General features: G+C 28.4%; 4 protein-coding genes across 4 annotated transcripts; 1 reads left to right on the plus strand and 3 right to left on the minus strand.

The window, feature by feature from the left end:
* Positions 1–234: 234 nt before the first annotated feature.
* Positions 235–1350, minus strand: Iyd (Iodotyrosine deiodinase). Its single transcript, XM_065502979.1, has 2 exons — positions 1124–1350; positions 235–1059 (listed from the first exon to the last, which is right to left on the minus strand). Exons 1-2 carry the CDS (start codon positions 1278–1280, stop codon positions 347–349), a joined length of 870 nt encoding a protein of 289 aa, XP_065359051.1. The 5' UTR covers positions 1281–1350; the 3' UTR covers positions 235–346.
* A 2952-nt stretch (positions 1351–4302) lies between these two features.
* On the plus strand, positions 4303–12171 carry LOC135953213 (novel acetylcholine receptor chaperone). The gene is made up of 4 exons (XM_065502981.1): positions 4303–4568; positions 9827–9965; positions 10026–10177; positions 11831–12171. The coding sequence occupies exons 1-4, from the start codon at positions 4449–4451 to the stop codon at positions 11897–11899; spliced, it is 480 nt and encodes a 159-aa protein (XP_065359053.1). The 5' UTR covers positions 4303–4448; the 3' UTR covers positions 11900–12171.
* A 125-nt stretch (positions 12172–12296) lies between these two features.
* Vta1 (vesicle trafficking 1) lies at positions 12297–15421 on the minus strand. Its single transcript, XM_065502980.1, has 5 exons — positions 15306–15421; positions 15063–15234; positions 14937–14998; positions 13647–13797; positions 12297–13380 (listed from the first exon to the last, which is right to left on the minus strand). Exons 2-5 carry the CDS (start codon positions 15170–15172, stop codon positions 12816–12818), a joined length of 888 nt encoding a protein of 295 aa, XP_065359052.1. The 5' UTR covers positions 15173–15234; positions 15306–15421; the 3' UTR covers positions 12297–12815.
* Positions 15422–15924: 503 nt separating this feature from the next.
* sinu (sinuous) lies at positions 15925–17606 on the minus strand. Its single transcript, XM_065504966.1, has one exon. It carries the CDS (start codon positions 17524–17526, stop codon positions 16786–16788), a length of 741 nt encoding a protein of 246 aa, XP_065361038.1. The 5' UTR covers positions 17527–17606; the 3' UTR covers positions 15925–16785.
* Between the last annotated feature and the right edge of the window lie 3326 nt (positions 17607–20932).

The raw sequence follows: 20932 nt of genomic DNA on the forward strand, positions 1-20932 counted from the left end.
CCATTTCCAATTGTATTTCAGAAAATTCCAATTTCCATCTGCATTTCAGAAATTTTAATTTATACTTAAACAGTTACTAATTGTACATATTTCTGAATTTTCCAATTGTTTTTCAGAAATTTCTATTTGTATTTCAGAAATTTTTATTGGTATTTTCTTAAATACAAATGGAAATTTCTGAAATACAATTAGAAGTTTCTGAAAAACAATTAACATGTTTAGTAATGAGAAAGATTTGTATAATTTTTCAAATGGCCACAACTACAATATTTATTTAGCATCAATGGATTATTAAATATGGACTCTTCTTTTGATTTACAGTAAAGAGTGATATTTTAATTATTAATTAATACATTAGCATAATATCATTTAAATCCTTTCGATGCAAATCTGGCACTTTACAATCATCTGCTGGGTAACCTACTGGTAAAAGCACAAGTAATTTTTCATGGGATGGTCTATTTAATAGGTCTCTCAAAAAAGATCCGCAATTTAACGGAGTTGTGACAAGTGAACTTAGACCAGAAGCCTGTAGTGCACAGAGTAGAATTCCTGTTGCTATAGACACGGAAATTTCATTGTAATAATGCTGTTTGCGTTTGCCCGACTTTGTAAAACCATAAATCTGTTTAAAGATCACTATAAGATAAGGAGCATCCGTTAAATAGGGTTTAACATGATCTGTTTTTAATGGACGTAAATCTGTTGTCCATTGACGACTCATTCGTTGTTTATAGTTTAGTTCTTCTTCGAATTCGATTATCTCACGTATACGTTGTTTTAAGTCCCTATTGGCTACAACACAAAAGGTCCAGGGTTCAGTGTGAGCACCACTTGGCGATGTTCCCGCTGCTCGTATGCAGGTTTTTATTAAATGTATGGAAGGTATTGGGTGCGATTTAAAGGCACGGACACTTCGCCTATTTTCAACCATTTCATAAAATTGTTGTGCACCACCAGGCAGTTTTATTGTAGCTCCTTCATATAGTATATGCTCATGTTCTTCCAATGCTGGTGTACATTCATCGTTTTCAATTTCTTCTACTTTATTTATATTTTCTATAATCAAAATTGCAAATAATATTTAACTTTATAGATATCTATTGTTATTTGCTTTACCTACCTATTACATGATTATCAAATGATTTTCTAAGTGGCCAAAATTTAAATAATATACATTTATAAAACCAGTTAATCACAATAATTGTTAGGATAGACACAGAAATCCATGGACTATATTGAACTATTAAAGATTTTTTAATTAATAAGAGTAAATCCATTAGGTATTGAAATTTGTATTGTTCCGCAGCAATGTTGTGTTTGATACAAAATATTCTGATACAATAACGCATATAAAGACAAATGGAGGCCACTTCTCTCAATATCTGTACTAGAAATCATACCCAACCAGCATTCAGGATTCATTTTAAATTATTTAAATTTAATTTGACGTCAAGCGACCTAAATTACAGTTATTTTATTTAGTTGAAACTTGGAACATATTATTACCTAGTGCTCTGATCTACTAGAGTCTGGCCGCGATGTTTCATGATTTGTTCCAAACGTCCACCACTAGTTACAACTGAGATACAACCTATAAGTATTTAAAATTTTGTTTACTGGGTGCTTAACATACATTTGTAAACACGATCAGTTTATTTGTACATCGCTCCTATCAGTGACTTTAAATAAACAATTATTATTATTACATGTACATACAGTAAGGTCTTGTATAGCTTTGAAATTTTTAAAATTTACATACATATATATATTTTTTTGGTTTATGATTTCCTCAGAACTTAAATTTCCTCTGTCAAACACTGTATTCTGTCCCGTTCCTACATTTATATTGTACAAATATTTCAAAATAAGGTCTAAAAATTTAAAAAAAAAATCCCGCATATTTAAATCATCAAAATAAGTTTCCATTATATTGTCACTAGAGTTTTTCTTTTCCCGCACTTTTTCATTTCCCCGGAAATCGGGATTAATTTTTATTTTTCCCGGGATCCCGGGAATTCCCGCCTAGAACAAATTATTCAATTTAAAGAATGTAGACTTCGTTAAAAATCTAAAAAAAATGTCTTTGATTTGAAACTGCCATTTGTATCGGAATGGCTTCAATTTCCATTAGATTTTGTTCTACCTTCGTTAGATTCCAATTACATAATTCTGTTAATTCGCAAAAAATAAATATTTTATTTCTTTTAATTTTGAATTGGTAATGTTTTGCTTATTAAATCAAAAATTAAGTAAAGATCTTAACTGAAACTTGAAGAAAACCCAATAATATTTAACAAAATGTGGTTTTATTCCAAAAATTTTCGTTTTACTCTTTGTGAAAAGGCAAACTAAAATAATTTCTCTTTCATTCGGAATAGAATTCTGCTACTGTCCTGAACATTCATTGTTTGTCTATTTGAGATAAATCATTTTTGTTGTATGAATCTTCTGCATTTTAGAGAAAATCAAGTTGAAAAAACTTCGAATAAAACTAAGGAAAATAATTCCCGGGAATTCTCGTACAAATTCCTGGGATTTCGGAATAGAAAATTTTGCGGAATTCCCGGGAATTCTCGTGAAAAACTCTAATTGTCACTCACTGTATTTATATCGAATACTAAGTTCTATAGAAAAACAAATACACATAGAGCGGAAACACATATGGCCAATTCACAATTGATGTCGTAGTGTTGTAGCACTACGTGAAATTAAATAAATAAAAAATTGAGTATCTATATAAATATATAAATGTCTTTGTAAGTTTGTTTATTTGTTTGAGCATCACGCCTAAACGGCTGAACCGATTTTATTGAAATTTGGAACGTAGATAGATCCTTACTGGGTAGCGTCAATAGGCTATATATTTTTTATTTTACTACGACAGGGGTAGCGAAGCGCACCGGGTCAAGCTAGTTGAGTATAAATATGTTACTAAATATACAATACTTGTTTTAATTATTGGTTTATTCATTAAATTTCAACCAAAAAATGTAAATACATTTTTTAATTAAATATTTGATAATTTTAAAATGTGTTCTGATATGAAACTGAAAATGTTACAAATCCCAAAAAAGAACCTATAAGATGCAAACGCACTTCTTCTTAGCTGTGATTATTTGTCATTATAAATCATACGAAATAATTAATAATTTTGAAATAGATTTAAAAAATATTTCAAATCATGGATTTTAGAACGTTATTTGTCTCTCCTGTAATATTTCTGAAAATGACTTTGTACACTAAGCTAACGAAATGAATAATAAAATAGAATTTTAAGAACAAAACACACTACTGAAGTCAAATTTATTGGAAAAAGGTATGTACATCAAATTCAATTTAACGTTTGGTAAAATAATCATTAAGTTTATAATGAATCATCGTCCTCTATCATTGTAATTCTTAAAATATTAATCTAAAGAGGTTTGTATTGTAAATCAGCAGTTTAGGTTTCAAATCAGACCAATAATGTGTATATAATGAATATAAAAAATGCACAAAAATACCGGATAAACCGGTTAACCGAAAATAAACATTTTAAAAAATTTCGAAGAAAACCCGGTTTAGTATTTCATAAAAATAGTTTTTTATATATAAAAAAAATTTGTTTATCATGAGACGAAGGGTGCAAAATTAAAAATATTCAAAATGTTCACCTAATATACTAAACATTTAAAACCGCTAGCCAACCCTAAAAAAATGGAAAAATGTAAAAAAATCCGTGATAGTTTTTCCGGAGTGGTCCATTAAAAAAAATCCAATTATATATTTTATTTATGAACCAGACTAATGAATCTTTAGGGATGAAAAATTGAAACGTGTGCGTTTAATTTTATCAACAACCACCAGACGAATATATATGAATAGAAAATTCCTCCCTTGTTTTATTTTGCAAAAAAGTACAAATGAGCGCAAAAATGAGAAATATACATACAAACAAACATATTAGATATATTTTCAAAATAAAAGAGTAAAATCTACGGAAGGAAAATCGATTTTCGGGATGCTGGTCTCAACTTAATAATTTACTGCGAGCAGTCTCATTCGAACTCGTGTACCGTCGATGTCATAAGATTTCTTTTAAATGATCAAAATATAAATATTTGTGATTTGTGTGAATTATTTTTTTTTATTTGTTGTCTTCTCATATCCACAGAACATTTTATAAATAGAACAAACGGCTTCTAAATATCAAAAATTAATATATTTCGAAAATATTGTATATATTCGCAAAAATAAAAAAAAAATCTAAAAAAAAAAATAAAAAACGAAAGAAAATTATGTTTGTTTAATAAACAAATTAATAAATTTTATTGGCATACTCGTGTATGCTGTTTAGTGTATGTACTACAATTAAAAAACAATCGATACTCGAAATATAGTTTTAAGATTATTTTAATATTACAAAAAAAATAAAATTGCAATAAAAAAAACAAACAAACAAGAAAATGCCAGCTTCAAATACGATTGTGTTGAAAAGTCTTTCCATATTATTGGGATTATTTTTTGTTTTTGTTGGTACACTTAAATTAACGCCACATATAAGCAAGGACCTATACAAAGACCTAGTGAGTATACACATAAATTTTGAGTTGAATAATCAATAGTTTTATTTAAAATTCGTACATACTATATATACTACATAATATACATATATAGAAGAGAGTAAATATACATGGATGTACTACATTAGAGTGGTCCAGTGTACTTTCAAAATTGAGCTAAGGGATATTATTTATTTGTAATATTTTCTCTAAATTTCAAAACCTTTTAGAACACAATGAGTGATGCACCCAAATGTAATCTATGTTTCATAATTTTGGAAACATACATACATATGTATGTATGCAGTAGTTGCGGAGTAGTTACGAAAAAGGGGTTAATAAATCATACACTGATATTACATTTGCCAAGTAAATGAAAAAATGTTGTTTGCCAAAAATAATTACATTAAAAATCTGGTTATTTATCTCTAAATTGGCCTTATTTCAACCACCATTAAGATTCGGCTATAACAATTTTGATCAAATATCAGTCAAACCAAGGTAGTTTGTTGAATAGTAAGGAGTTTGAAAAAGGCAGCTTAGTTAAGATGCGCACCCATTTTTGAAATAAAGAAACTTGTATTTAAAACGTTTGTTATTAAATAAAAGTGTTCTTTTTTTTGGGAAACCACGATATTTAACTAATAGTTCAAAACATAGATACATAAATACACATAGAGCGGAAGCTCTCCTGTCAAAAACCTACCTATACCCTACACCACTATAGTGAAGAGGGTATAATGCGTTTGTGCAGATGTTTGTAACCTCAAAGTATACCAATCGACTCAGAATCACTTTCCAAATTTTTAAGATATTTCGATAACATTTGGAACATACAATTTTTTCGGACCAAGGATAAAGCCTATAGAAACTGGCTAAAATCTGACCATTATTTCACATAGCCCCCATACAAAGGTACTCCCGAAATGGGTCTTTATCGGTCATAAATGTTTAATTCATATAGGTATCTACTCAAATTTCGCTCCAAATATGCTTTTTATATACGGAAATAATGTCACCTAATTTTATGATGATCGGTCCATAATTAGTTATAGCTCCCATATAAGGGCCGCTTCCGAAAATCACTTTAATGAGCTTAAACCTCTATAACTTTCATATAGACATAAATCACATGACCTAATTTCATGGCGATCGGTCCATAATTGGCCATAGTTCCCTTATATGGGAACTCTTCCGAAAATCATTCACGAAAATAAATTATTGAAATTTTAAAAGAAAAAAAGACACGTTGAACGCTCAGAAATGGGTCAGAAGATGATTTGATGATGAAAGTTATGGTCAGTTTCCAACTCCTCCAGTACCCATTAAATTTTGTCATTTCCATGTGTTGTTGAACGCTAAATACTGAATAAATGACAGCCAATTCAACAGATGCAGCTTGGCCGCTACCAACTGTAAAGGTTCGGTAAACCCTATTGGAATACTCTTTGTTATTGTTGTTATTGAACAAAATTTTAGTTACAATATTCTTAATGCAAAGAAAAAATGTAAACAACAATTTCAAAAGTTACCAATATCTAATTTTAAAGTATTAATAAAGTGGACAAGATCTAAATATGGCAGTCCCTTCGAGTTCGTTATAACAGCGTTCGACAGTGCATACGTACATGCATAATTATCAACATTTTTATATTAGTTATACATTTCATCTGTATATTATTTATTTTGAAAAATTTCCTCATGAATTTTGTTTATCTTTTCGTTTTTATTGAAAATGACCTCGCTATTATGAGGCAATGACATTCAAAATTTATTAAACATACATATTTACGTACATATGTACATACAAATTTAAAAAAATGTGTGTTTTGAAAAATTTATTCATACTAGATCATACATGTTTGTATGTATAAAAATATTACTTGAGCAACTGTGCAATAAACTCTGGACCATCCTCGTCTGACTCCATACGATACAAAAAAAATAGGCCATTTAATTTTGTCATATTTTTGATATTTTTCTATTTTGGGTGACCAATTTAAAAAAGAAAAACTGTAGATGTTTCCAACAAAATTTTAATTTTATATTCAAAATGTTGAAAACTTTTTGCATAAAGGGGATGATCACTATTTTCTTTGATTATATTACAGGTAGGTTGTGTATTTCGAAATCTAATTAAATTTGTATCTCTTAACCATTCCGTTAATGAATTCATTATGAATTAATTCATAGGCTTAATACATTTGTACTTTAAATGTATTGAATTCATTCCTTTGGGAATTCATGTTTTATACAAATAATTCGTTATTGAATCATTCAAATTATTTTTAAATCAAATCATTTCAATTACTTTTTTCTTCAATTCAAATCTATTACAAAAAGTTTTTTCAATTAATTTTGTAAATGATTAAAATCAAAACAAAACTGAATGAATAAAAAATATTTTAATTCAACTTGTGTTAGATTTGAATTAACAAAAATTACATCATTTAAAGTTTGAGTGAATTCTGTTATGAATCAATTTCATTATGGATTTAATCAACGACGAGTGAATTTTATTTAAATAAAAGCCGTTGAATGAAGCTAAAGAATTATATGTTTGGAATGGATTTATGGAATGAATGACATATTATATTTCGGAATTAAGATTTTAGTGAATTAAGCTCAAATTAAATTAATTAATTCGAAGCTCTGATTTATTTGATTAAAATCAAATAAATTTAGGAAAATTACAAAAATAATGATTTTTGTGTTTAAATCATAGAGATTAGACATAGAGCGGAAACTCTCCTGTCAAAGACCTAACTCAGTTGTGAAAACAAAAACAACACTCGTATGTGTGATTATATTGAGTAATTTTTTTGTTAGTTCACTTAGGTTTCTGACAACTGAGTTAGGTCTTTGACAGAAAAGTTTCCGTTTTTGTCTTCAAAAAAAATCGGTTAACCGGTTTATAATAAATTTTTATTTAATATGAAAAAGGTTTACTTAAATTTATTTTTGGACGCTAATAGGAATTGTGTACCAAATCAAGCATTTTTGAATTCTATCTTTATGCTATTATTTTATATGTTTTACTAAATATTTTAAAAAAAATGTTATCAAAGTTTTTCATAAATATGTTTAAATGAGCGTTAGAAAATATATTTCATTAAAACGGGTTAACCGTCTTACAAAAACCGGTTTGTCACAAAATCGAAAACTTAAAAAAAACCGAAACCGGTGGAGTTTACAAAGACGAAAAAACCGGTTTCGGTTTTGGATACTCTACACGCAGCAAAACAATATTTATTTACATTCAAAATTATGCGTATGAAGCAAAGTAGTTTAGGTAGGGGTTCAAGTGATGACGAAGTGGAACGATTTAGGTAAAACATGAATGATTTTTACATTAGCGTGTCATTGGAGATCATGTTTTTATTCGGTTGCATAGAACCAAATCAACATCGATGAATCGACTACGTTGGAGAAATACTGTTGGGAATTAAAAGTGAAATATTTTCATTTCGAGATCGTATTTAAATACGGTTCTTGTATTTTATATCTAATTGCTTCATTATTAACGTATTTATTCGAATTTTTGAAGGCATTTAGATTTATAATGAATTGTATGTACTATTGCATTTACACTTTGAATTACTTTAATTTTGTTTGCTTGGTACATACCAAGCAGGTATGGATCCAGGGGATCATTTTGTTGCATTTCGGAGTTTGTGGTTTTGATCTATTTCGATCACTTTAATTACACCACACGTAAAAGATTAGAGAGCCAGAATATCATAGTCTAAACCGTAGATTAGTACATTCCCACCACTTAGATTTTTGACAATTGAGTTAGATCTTTGACTGGAGAAGTTCCGCTCTATGTTTAAGGTTCGATTATTATATACTGTTAAGTATTTTTTTTTTATACCCTTCACCTTCGTGAGAAGGGTATATATAAGTTTGTAATTTCCACAATATAATTTTCCGACCCTATAAAGCCATGGTAGGCGTTCATATTGTTCAGGTTACGATGATTTTCGTCAAACAACCCGAATGTGAACAAAAGAGCGCAACATCAGTTTCTTGATGTTGTTGTGGATATTTTATTTTTTAACCAAAAGAGCACACAAATTAAATGACTCTTTTTGCCTACCAATAAAGTATATATATTCTGGATCCTTATAGATATCGGAGTCGATTAAGCCATGTTCGTCTGTCCGGAAAACCTCGATTTTTGACCTATATCTGAATTACTAAGTTATTAATATAGACAATATGGATATCTATCTAATGATAGATATTACAAAGACCTTTTCAACGACGTATATAATACCATAGTAAGTTGGACCTACAAAATCGGAAAATTGCTACTAAACTTTTTTCTAGATGACAACTTTCTTTGAATTATATCAATACATATGAGTAGTTGAAATACAAAACTCGCTGAATTTTGGAAAAACACAAAAAACATGTAGCGGCTGATTAAATGTACCAAATTAGTTGAATGTTTTAAATTCTTAGATGTTACTCGATTCTTGACTAAAACTCTACAGTTGAAAAAATTAAATAAACTGCAACATAGCGAAGGACTGCCAGAATCAATAGTTATCTCAATTTTTTTTTTAATTTTTGTAACGATCGAGTTTTGCATCTCATCTACTTATATGTAATATCGATTATTATTAATCATACGCTGTCACGCTTAATGTAATGCAATTTAAATTTAAACACTAATGAGATACCAAATGAGAAACCAAATGAAATACCGATAATTGTAGGGTATTGAAATTTGAACAAGATATTTCGATATCTCCAACCATAAATTGAAGTATGTTTTTATTTGTACTTAAGATTTTTCAATATACAATAAAACATTGAACCACTCACTATATTTCGCATCTATAAACATCTTATATGTATGTAGTATTACGTATAAATTTATAGATGCTAGTACCTACGTAAAAATACATATTTATATATTACTTTTGTTTATTTTTCATATATAAACAAGAATTCTAAACAACAACCCAGCGTAAGGTATCAAAATGTTTATTTTTAAGTTTTTTCTTTTTGATGTTACAATCAAATTTAAATTAGCATTAGATGAATGAATCATTATAATAGACAAACTTAAGTATATGGACAGATACAAACTATGTTTAATAAATCCTCAGTTTTCAAACCATTTTGTAATTTTAGTTATTTATATCATAACAATTTAAACATACCTATTTCACAATTAAGATTTAAAAAGTACTTAATTATTCCTTTTTTAAATAAGTAGTAATTGTAATGTTTATTTATTCTTAATTATTTAATTATTAATTTCTTTTTAGCGCACTGAATATGTAAAATATGCCAAAGTGTTCCCTTTGACTGCCTTGTTTGGCATTAAAATTCCCTCGAAATGGTATAGACGCACCGTTGGTGTTCTGGAAATTGTATGCGGTCTGGCAATGGCTCTTATTCCATATCGTAAGAATTTTTAAATGATAATTTTTAGTTGTTTTTTAATGTGTAATTGTTTATTTTTAGATAAAGTAAAAAATACTGCTAACGTAACGCTTTTAATTCTAATGCTCCTTGGCATTTATCAACACTGGATGGTAAGCGATCCCTTTGAACGTTCTGGACCAGCGTTGGTATTCACATTTATGTTGGGAGGTCGCTTAGTCGTTTGGTATCAGGTAAACTATTATTTTTGTTTATTTTACGGTAAAAGAGCAGCAATTTATATATGAATTGAAAAAACATATTGAACTGTAAAAACAAGAATTTTGTATTAAACAAGTAATCAGGCCTGTCACAGAATTCCATTCCGATCGAAAGTGGAATTAATTCCACTTTGCTTCATCAGAAAAAGTAAAACGAACATTACTTTCGGAATGAAACCACTTTCAGTTTTCTAAGTGGAATTGATATTTTTTTGCAATTATTTGTTTTTCTAAAATTTTTAATCAGTTCTTCACATCAAAAACTTCACTTTTGCTTTAATATAAAAAACGCTGTCAAATTAAAATCAGAAATACAGAATTAATAAATTGCACGGAATTGAAGAATCTAAAATGATATCGATCGTAATAAAAACTACGGAATTGAACCATTCCGAACAAAATGCAACAACGTCATAATCCAAAAAAAGGCGTTTTGAGAAAAACGTCTTTGAATGTTTTATGACATTTTACTATTTCTCAAATAAATTTTCAACAAATCATGCGATTTCAGAAATAAAACCTGATTTAAATAGTAGATATTAATATCTTTCTAATCTGTATTTAACCCAAATTTTTTACTTGTCAAATATACGAGAAAACATGAATTTTAATTTTGACGGGTACAACAAAAAAATAATTGACTTTTTTTTTAAAACTGATAAAACTATATGAAAGACTAAAGAACAGCGCATATTTTGTATTACGCAGTTCAACCATGATCCTATTAAAATTTGGACTACTTGTTATACTTTGGTTTCAGCCATAGATAGAGCGGAAACCCAAAAAAAATTACTCAAAATAATCTCACAAACGAGTGTTGTTTTTGTTTTCACATAGTTTTTTTTACTAATACATTCTCACCAATTAGGTTTTTGACAACTGAGTTAGGTCTTAGACAGGAGAGTTTCCGATATATGTGTATTTATCTATGGTTTAAGTCATATACTACGTTTATACGCACGGCTTATTCGCAAATAAAAATATTGCAATTTGAAAAAATTGCCGCATAAACAGTGAATTATTTTTTTATTTGCGAATAGCTAACTCACGTAAACAATTCCTGATTAACGACACTATTTGCAATTAAGATTTTAAACATTGCCATATGTTTTAACGTATTTAGTCTATTAAGACATTTTATAAATATTTCATTACGTTTTTGAATTAATTGGATTACAAGATAAACAAGATTTTTTGATTCTTTTATTTTTACATTTAAAAAAATAAAAAAAATTAACATATTTTGTTCAATAACATTGTTACCAAATGATTGAATTTTACCATCCGGCATCACATAAAACCAATAATTTTCCGTAACCAAACAGAGAGTTATTTAATTGCAAATAATTGTTATTTGCGAATAGGCTACGTATAAACATAGTAATAGAGAAAATATACATAGAGTTGAAACTAGAACAAAATTACTCAAAAATGTTACGCATATCACAACTTAGGTTTTTGACAACTGAGTTAGGTCTTCTCAAAAAAAGAATGATTCCGCTCTATGTTTTTGAATCAGAGGATTAATCTCAAATTTGCGAATGTTGTCACTACAACTTAAATTTTAATTTTAGTTTTTTAGTTTTTTCTCATTAATAACAAATTTTCATTTCTTTATTATTACAGACTAGCCGCAAGGAAACTGAACAATCAGCCGTCACACAGGCACAAACAAATGGTGTGAAACAGGACTAAATTATTACTATTTTTTCACATTACGCACACATAGTTTACATTTTCTCAAAACACTTGCTCTTCGGTGTAAAAAAAAACGGTTCAGCTCTGGTTGATCATCGATCGCAGTAAACGAATTCCGAAAAAGACAAAGTTTCATAAACATTTAAGATCAAGAGCAAAATACATAATTGGGATTTAATATGCAAATCAGTTATAAGCTGCACTCGCAGTTATATTTATTAAATTCCATTGAATGCAATAATAAACTTTTTGTTCTAAAAAATTTTAAATATTTTTGGTTTTCTTTTATTTTAATTTAGACGAAATAATAAATTGAGATTTTGTTTTAATTTCTTACCCTCAATAGTTTTTGTAATAAAGGTCTGGATAATAATAAAAATGTATATTAAACAACTTTTGTATTATTTATAATACCAAAAGGTCTGATACAGGAACACGACCGAAAAATAATTTTAAAAGTTTTATATGAAAAACACTAAAAAATTATTTGAAAACAGAATGATATCATATAAAAATTTTAAAATTGTTTTCCGGTCGGGTATCTGAATCAAGTGTCAATTTTATTTAAAGCGTTTTAACAAAGTTAATTACAATAAAGGGTTGTTTTAGTTTAACTTAGGCATTTATTAAATGTAATTCTCATTAAGAGAAAATCATAGTGCATTTAATATAATATTATGTATATGTGTATACATAAATATTTATACATATACATATGTATGTTAGTATTTCATTTCACTTTCAAATTGTGTAATCATAGGTCCATTTTACAGCAACGGATTGTTTATATTTTGCCTGAATGTACTTCTCTACAAAGAATTGTATCCAATATATTTAAATATTAAAAACAGGCGATATTTATTTAAGCTGTTATTTTATGTTTAATGTTTTATATTTATCGCATAGAACAATTCTAATTATCCACCCCAGTGGTTAAAAGAGTTAAAGCATTTTGCAGATTTTCTATAGCAGTTTTGACATCATCGTAATTCAAAGCACTACTGGCGTATTTGCAATATTTTTGGGCTTTTAACATCTGATCTGGAGTGATTTGTAAATTAGCAACAGGCTCTGGTACTGTATACACTGGATGTGGCTGTGGTGGTGGTACGAAAGGTTCAAAACCTCCGGGTTTTTCTTCTTCTACAGGTGGACTTGGTAACTTGCTTGGATTATTCAATATATCCTCAATTGTTGGTTTATCGGACTCATTACTATCGGTGTTTGCGTTGTCTTGAGGTTCTGTATCTTGGGGACTTTCATTCGTTGCATCCATAGCTTCGTTCATATCATTGTCTTCAGATTGGTCTTGCATGGGACCTGGTATTGGAACTTCGCCGTTCTTCAAGCAATTGTGTATATAAGCTGCTTTCCATTTTGCATATTTACGATTGTGAAGAGCTTCTTCTGATAATTCGCCAAATGTTTGTAGCACGTCGTATATAACGCCACATGAGTAAAATGCCTTTACAACATTTCTGAAAAAAAAAACATTTTTTTTACACATATAAAAATAAGGTTTTTTCATATCGTTCATTTGCGGCTACGGAAAGCTGATTTCAGACATGACTATATCGGCTTCGCTAGAAATTACAAACGGAATGACAAACTTATATATACCCCTTGCCACGCATGTTGAAGGGTATAATTGAAAATAAAAAATTTTAATTTCAATAAACTTATGTATCGCAAATGAACGGTATAGTCATATACACTTCTATTTAGCAGAGTTAATAAAACTTACTTTCCAAAATTACCTTCGCGATCTTGCTTGTCTGCATATAGAAACAGTTTTAATGCATAGTTTTCCATGTGAGCCTGAGCAGCAACCTCATTACTAATGGCTTCATTTTCGCTATTATCCTTTTTCACTGACTCTAACCAATCCATGATACCTATTTTTTTTAAATAATATACAGAAAATACAATGTTTAGCAACGAATAATATACAGTGACTGACAATGGAAACTTTTTTATAACTATATTCCGTAATTTCAGTTTTCAAAAAACTTAAGCAAATCTATGTACATTATCTGTTCTGAAGTGAAACAAATAAAGAAATCCAAAAATTTGTTTCTTATTTACATTTTTCAAAAGCATATTTGTTTGTATCACTATGTTTAATGCAAAAGATAGGTTTTGTTGATTTGTTGTTTAAAATATATTAGCAATTTACATGGTATCCCGAAGGTGACAAAAAATAAAACTCTAGAAAGCTATCAATTGAGAGCTGTCTTGTTGTCACACGACATTCGTAACGCGACATATTTTTCCGTCATATTATTTTATATATGTATAAGATAATCTAAAAAAATTATTAAAAAACAAGCTGTTGTCGTGATCTTGATTCATGACAGAAACACATACGATCGCGAACAAGACACTTTGAATATCAAAATATAATGTTTAGTGTGTTTATTAGATGCAGTAACTTGTTTTTTAGTTAGTGCCACTAACTTTTGATTTGAATTGAAATGAGAGCCTAGTTTGGAGATTTCAGCACAACGATTGGGGTCCAATTAGGAGTGTGTATCTCGCCATATATCAATCCCATAGAAAACCTATGGAAAATTTATGTTCGCAAAATACGGATTAAAAACCATTTAAAAACCATTAAAAAAATGTTTATAGAAAATTGTAGCATTTGACAATATTTCGTAAAATTTTATATATTTTAATTGCCTTAAGAATTCAAAAATTAAGAATTCATTAAATTAGCGTATTTTTCATATTGAATAACAATTTAATATAAACCGGTTAACCGGGTTTTTTGAAGACAAAAATCGAAACAGGATAATCGGTTTTTTTAAAAGATAAAAATCAAATCAATTAAACTGGAAACCAGTTTTTTGGATACTCTAAGCTGTAGTGAGTTAACTATTTGGAACAGATTCCATTGTATTGTCAACCATTATATATATGTATCTTCAAATAAGTAAGGATCATTTTTTGTTGACTAATTTATAAATATTAATAAAATTCATTCACCATAGATTGCATAGGTAATCCCTATCTCATCAACAAATTTACTTACCTAAGAGTAACCTTGTTTCTTCCGGCTGTTGGGTGGTTATTTTAAGACCTACTTGTAAAGCACTTAAAGAAAAATACAACATTAAATGGTCAAATATTAAAACGCAATAGGAAACTATAAACTTACTAGAGTCTTGACCAATATGCGACTATGATGTCTCTGGAATCATGTTCTTGAGCCAACTTTAAAAAGTGCTGTATCTGCTTTAACGATGGTGGACAAGCTGGTAACTCCATTCTCCAATATTTACTTTTGATACTATAATTATCGATTCCTTTAGGAAATGTTTTCTTTTAAACTATAAATAATGGAGATCCCGACAAAAATTGTGTTAAATATAGTTATTTAACTATTAGGAAAAATAGTCACCTTATTAAAAATCCTTAATTTTTTAATATTATTTACTTCCCAAATACAATAATATAAATTTATGATTTCCGAATGAGCAAATTTGCAATGACTAATAAAGTAATGCCAAGTTTCGTTTCGAAAAAAACAATGGAGCAGAGCTGGAAATATGTGATTTTAGTTTGAAAGCAAGCTAAAAGTACATTTTAAAACCGAAAGTACCAAACTATTAAAAAATATTTCCTCATAAAATATTGCTTCACAAGACAAAAACGAAGTTCTTGCGTGGATTTAACTGATGACGAATAATTTATTTATTCATTCAGTTACAGAATCCTAGCCCATAGGCCATAAACGGATTTAGATGAATAATGTATAATTCTTTCTTGTATCCATGGGAGTATATAAATATATAAAAATAACTAAAATCTTCTGTTTGTAATGGATATTTTTAAACTTACATACTTCATGTTTAAAAATCTGAGTTTGAACTCACTTATTGCAAATAAGCAATAACACAAATGATATCAAGTGAATTTCCGCTTTAATTAAAATTCTATTTTTATTTTCAATATTTTAACTGTGCATCGTTACATCCTTGACCCCAAACTGTAGATTTGATAAAATAAACACAATATAATTGCTTACCACAAATTGTTTACACATTCATGGGAAAAAATATTAAACAATGGCTTTATTTGTTTCTTTATTAAAATATTGTAATTTGTATAAACATGGACGGAATGAATATCTTAATAATACACAAAAAAATATATTGTTATGACCGAAATAAACATCAGTCGTAAATTTTACATATACTAAATAAATACATAATATGTATAGATGTAAATATGTTGCATTTATACATTCGCAATTAAAATGCAATATTATTTAGGTCGTTACTTTTTACACAATTGTTTAATAATATGATTTGTACATTCAATATTTTATATGTAATCGTTTTAATTTGTTAGTCTAGTAAGAGAATAGAGATTCAAATAAAATCTTAAAAAATTGCAATAAAATGTTTTAATAAAAAATACTAAAGGCACACAACTATTCGTAAAAAAGTTTTTGATATTCGAACAATTATAATTTATAACTTATAATTTATGATTAACTATTTTAAGGAATGATATAATTTTGTATTGTCATTTTTTTTAGCGAATTGCAATAACTACTAATGTCACACTACGATATTACTATTTCCGCAAATGGGTTCAATATTTGTTTTTGGTTATTTTGTGTTGTTCGGACAGTCTTTATTGTATAATGTAATGAATTGTAAAAATAAGAAGAAAAATGTATGTGTATTTATGAACCTAAGTACCAACAAATAGCCTCCTGAAGAGCTATGGAGTCAATTTGCGCTTTGTCCAGTGTTTTTTTTTTGTATAAATCGTATGTAAGGATGTTGGTATAATGGATTTGAATTAGAAAACGTACAACTGAATAAATCCCGATTTGAGTGACAAAGTGTAATTACTGCAGTTGAAATTTATTATTTACCACCATGCATCATTTCGAAACGTGTTTGCGATTCTTTAAATAGAGTACGTTTACGGCGCTGTACATTGGCTTCCGTAAGAAAAAGGGGTGCGGCCACCAGAGCCATTACAGCTCCTACACAGGCCAATATAAATGACCAGCCAAACCAATTGTTGGCATGTTCCGGCATCCAGTTGTTCCGATTGCCGAGACTAGCAAATATAATCACCGCAATGCTGGCACATATGCCTGCTCCCAACACTACATATCCAATTACCTGTATTAATTTTATGAAATGTTTCTGATCAGGCCCAGCACATAGGAAAAATATGAGAACTCCAATACCCGATGCTAACATTCCAATGAAAGCCAGGGTGAAGAAGAACTGCGTAGCTATCATAAAAGCGGGCAACAAAAATCCTCTTATTTCATCATATCCTGTGGTAAATGGATCGTATACCCAACGGCATCCAACAAAGAAGCGCCGCTGACTGTCATCGTTGACATCCGGCAAAGATCTGAAACAGTGCACCCACAGTCCTAATCTTTCTAATTTGGCTCCAGTGATACGGTAATCACTTACCAGCCAGTTGGGTGTGGCAAATGCAATTGCGATGAAGCCAAATGCCAGCACAAAAAATCCAACTGCACAGCTTCCAGATAACGTGCGCCGCTTCATATTAACAGTGGAAGTAAAGACCGTTGGTATGTTCTCCTGGGAATCTTGTTGGGCAATATGAGATGCTTTTTGCATTCCTCGAAATTAATTCTTAAGGTATTTATTTACTTTTTGTTTCTATTATTGAAACCACAAACACAAAATGAAATGAAAAGCAACATGTATGTTTAAAAGAGGAGCTTTGATGACACATCAAAGTTGCAAAAAAACGTAGTAAGAATAATATGTTCATGCTACCAGACACATGTGTTTTATATTTTAGCGGTTTTGTATGCTAAAACAATAAACTACATAAATTTACAATAATCGTTATTTAACGTGTTTTCAAAATGCTCAAATTCTTTTAAAACTGACGATATTTCAATATGTATTTTGTAAAATTTACTTTCAGCTTAACTACCGTTACCGAAATAACAGTAATTCCCGATAAATCGTTTATTTCGTTAAATAATTTATAAATCATTTTATATTATGAAAATAAAAGTGTTTTCATTGAGTTTATTAAAATATAGAGAATTAAAAATAGTTATATAATACCACCTATCTTATTTTAAGTTTTTGTATACGTTATTATTAATTTCATTCATCAAATCGAAATAACCGTCACCGCCGTAACAAACGTCAAAACTAAAAATTAGGTTTTTATGTCAACGTTTCCGAAAAAAAATCTTTACCGAAATTATCGAAAATATTTCAGTTATTTTATAAAAAATTCAATTAATTAATTGATCTTAATGAAAAGCTTAAGAACGTTCGTTTTATGTTATAGTTACTACATACTTTGCCAAATTGTATGAGGTCATTTGGACTTTCATATTGTAATATGTATGTTCATTGCTTAATATTGGTGGATATTGTTTTTCATGACAAACTTTATTCTAATTATTTTATAGCATCAAGAAAAACATTGTATTTTCTGTCTATAAATTGAAACTTATTAATATTTTTATTATAAATTTAATTTATTATTTTATATTTATATTAAAGTTATCCAGTAGAATTGCATATATTGTAAAATTAATAATTTTGAAATTATTTTCATTTGTTTAAATTTTATTAATATTTCAGACCAAAGTTACCGTTATTATTAAAATATCGTTATCGAATTCACAACAAGTTTCTATTGACATTTTGTACTTGTTGAGAAGAATAATGAAAACCTTGATGAAAACACATTTTCACTCTGATCCGATAAAAACAAAAATATACTTAATTGACTTATTTTATTGCTTTGCTCCGAAATATAAAACCTTAATTGGTATTAGAACAAATATTAAGAGAGCAAAGGATTTTATATGAAACAAGTAAGAGTGCTATATTCGGCTGTGCCGAATCTTATATACCCTTCACCAAATTATACTTCAAAATTTTAAATATTTTTATGTAAACAAAATTTAATTTTTTTTCCAGTTGTTTTTTGAATTTTTTTGAAAAAAAAATTTTTCGATTGTTATTTAAAAATTTTTTTTTTTAAATTTAAAAAAAATTTTTTTTTTAAATTTAAAAAAATTTTTTTTTGTTTTTTCAATTTTTTTTTGAAAAAAAAAAATTCGGGTTCAAAATTTTTTTTCCCGATTTTGACCCATTGTAGGTCCAACTTACTATGGTCTTATATACGTCGTTGAAAATGTCTTTGAAATATCTATCATTAGATATCCATATTGTCTATATTAATGTCTTAGTAATCCACATAGGTAAAAAACTAGGTTAAAAATCGAGGTTGTCTTGGTTTTTTCCTCATATCTCAGCCATTTGTGGACCGATTTTGCTGATTTTAAATAGCAAAATTCTCGAAAGCATGTCTGACAGAATTATTGAAGATTTGGATCCCGAAGATATCTGGGGTCTTCAGAAAACTGATTTCAACAGACAGACAGACGGACAGACAGACAGACGGACATGGCTTAATCGACTCCGCTATCTATAAGGATCCAGAATATATATACTTTATAGGGTCGGAAATGAAAAATGTAGAAATTACAAACGGAATGACAAACTTATATATACCCTTCTCACGAAGGTGAAGGGTATAAAAATGAATTGAAAAAAAAATTCTTCCCGCTTTGTATCATATACAGTGTTTCGAGCTATTGAGTTGCTTATTACAAAATAATAGATTCGTCTGGTAATTTTAAATATATTAGTTTCTATAGGATCATTAAGAATTGATTACATTATAAATATTCCTTGAAATTACACTTGAGTTTACGATTGGGTCTATTTCTCACAAGATCTGCAATATTAATATCGATTTTTGTTGATAATTTTTCTTCTAATATTGCGGCATTAAAACTTTCGATTTTAGCCTTCAGTCCTGTCTATTGAAGTATTTCTTTGCTTCTATATTTCGACCCACGGGTGAACAGTTTTAATATTATTTTGTTTAAATTAAATAGGAACTTAAAGAAATTGTTAATATGTACATATATTTTTTTTAATTTTTAAGAACTCATACAAATATCATTAAAAAATACGGAGGTGGTAAATTTAGTCAAAGTAATCTTATGTGTATCTTTATGTATTTTCCACATAAATATTTACAATGGTGCATTTTTATTCTCATCGGCAATTAATACAATGACCCCGAAAAATGTGATTCATAAGTTGTTTGTATTTAATGCTGGCTAAAGAAATGCCCAAAATATATAAGCAAATATGTAACTGCATTATCTCATGAATCATGCACATTTCGTTCAAACATAAAATTCTACAAGTCATTTATCTCTTTAGATCTACTTTTCGGAGCTCTCTGAGTATCAATCGTATAGGTATGTATATTTTTCGTCACTTCCACATCAATTTTATACTTATTCAACCTTTTTTATTTTCGATATTCGTTCTATTAATTATTTATACAATTTTTCATTCAGCTTTCATGATTTATTTATAAACTCTAAATAAAAATTTAAATACATGCATACAATATGTTAGCATTGCCGTCACAAAGTTACGAGGATAAGTCAATAAGAATATTGGATATTGAGGTAAAAAATATCTGGACACACACCCTAACTTATTTATTTCAGTATTAGACAAATATTTAACGATAGCTGTCATACACATAAGCATATATGACAGACATACCCGATAAATATTAATACTTTCTATAACCTAGTAGAATTAGGTTAAATTTTAGATTTAGTTTGAAATAATATAGTATAGACTTAAAACAAAACATTGTTTTTCCATACCTTGCTATGAATTAATAGAGATCTGAAAATTTGTATACAACTGAAAATTGCAATTATTCAAATTTTAACCATTATCTAATTTAAAAAAATATATACATATGTATATACATACATATATATATTTGTTTTAAACTAAAATACATAATACTGATTTTTGGCATTAGCTTTTATTTATGCAAGTGTGTAGTAGTAGTAGTTTAATAATTTGGTTCAAAATAAACAACTTTATTGCAACCACATGATGTGTGTTGTTTTTTAAATGTGATTAAGCACAGAGTTCAATAAACGCA

This window comes from Calliphora vicina, chromosome 3 (assembly GCF_958450345.1).
Source record: "Calliphora vicina chromosome 3, idCalVici1.1, whole genome shotgun sequence".
In the NCBI taxonomy this organism is placed as follows: Eukaryota; Metazoa; Arthropoda; class Insecta; order Diptera; family Calliphoridae; genus Calliphora; species Calliphora vicina.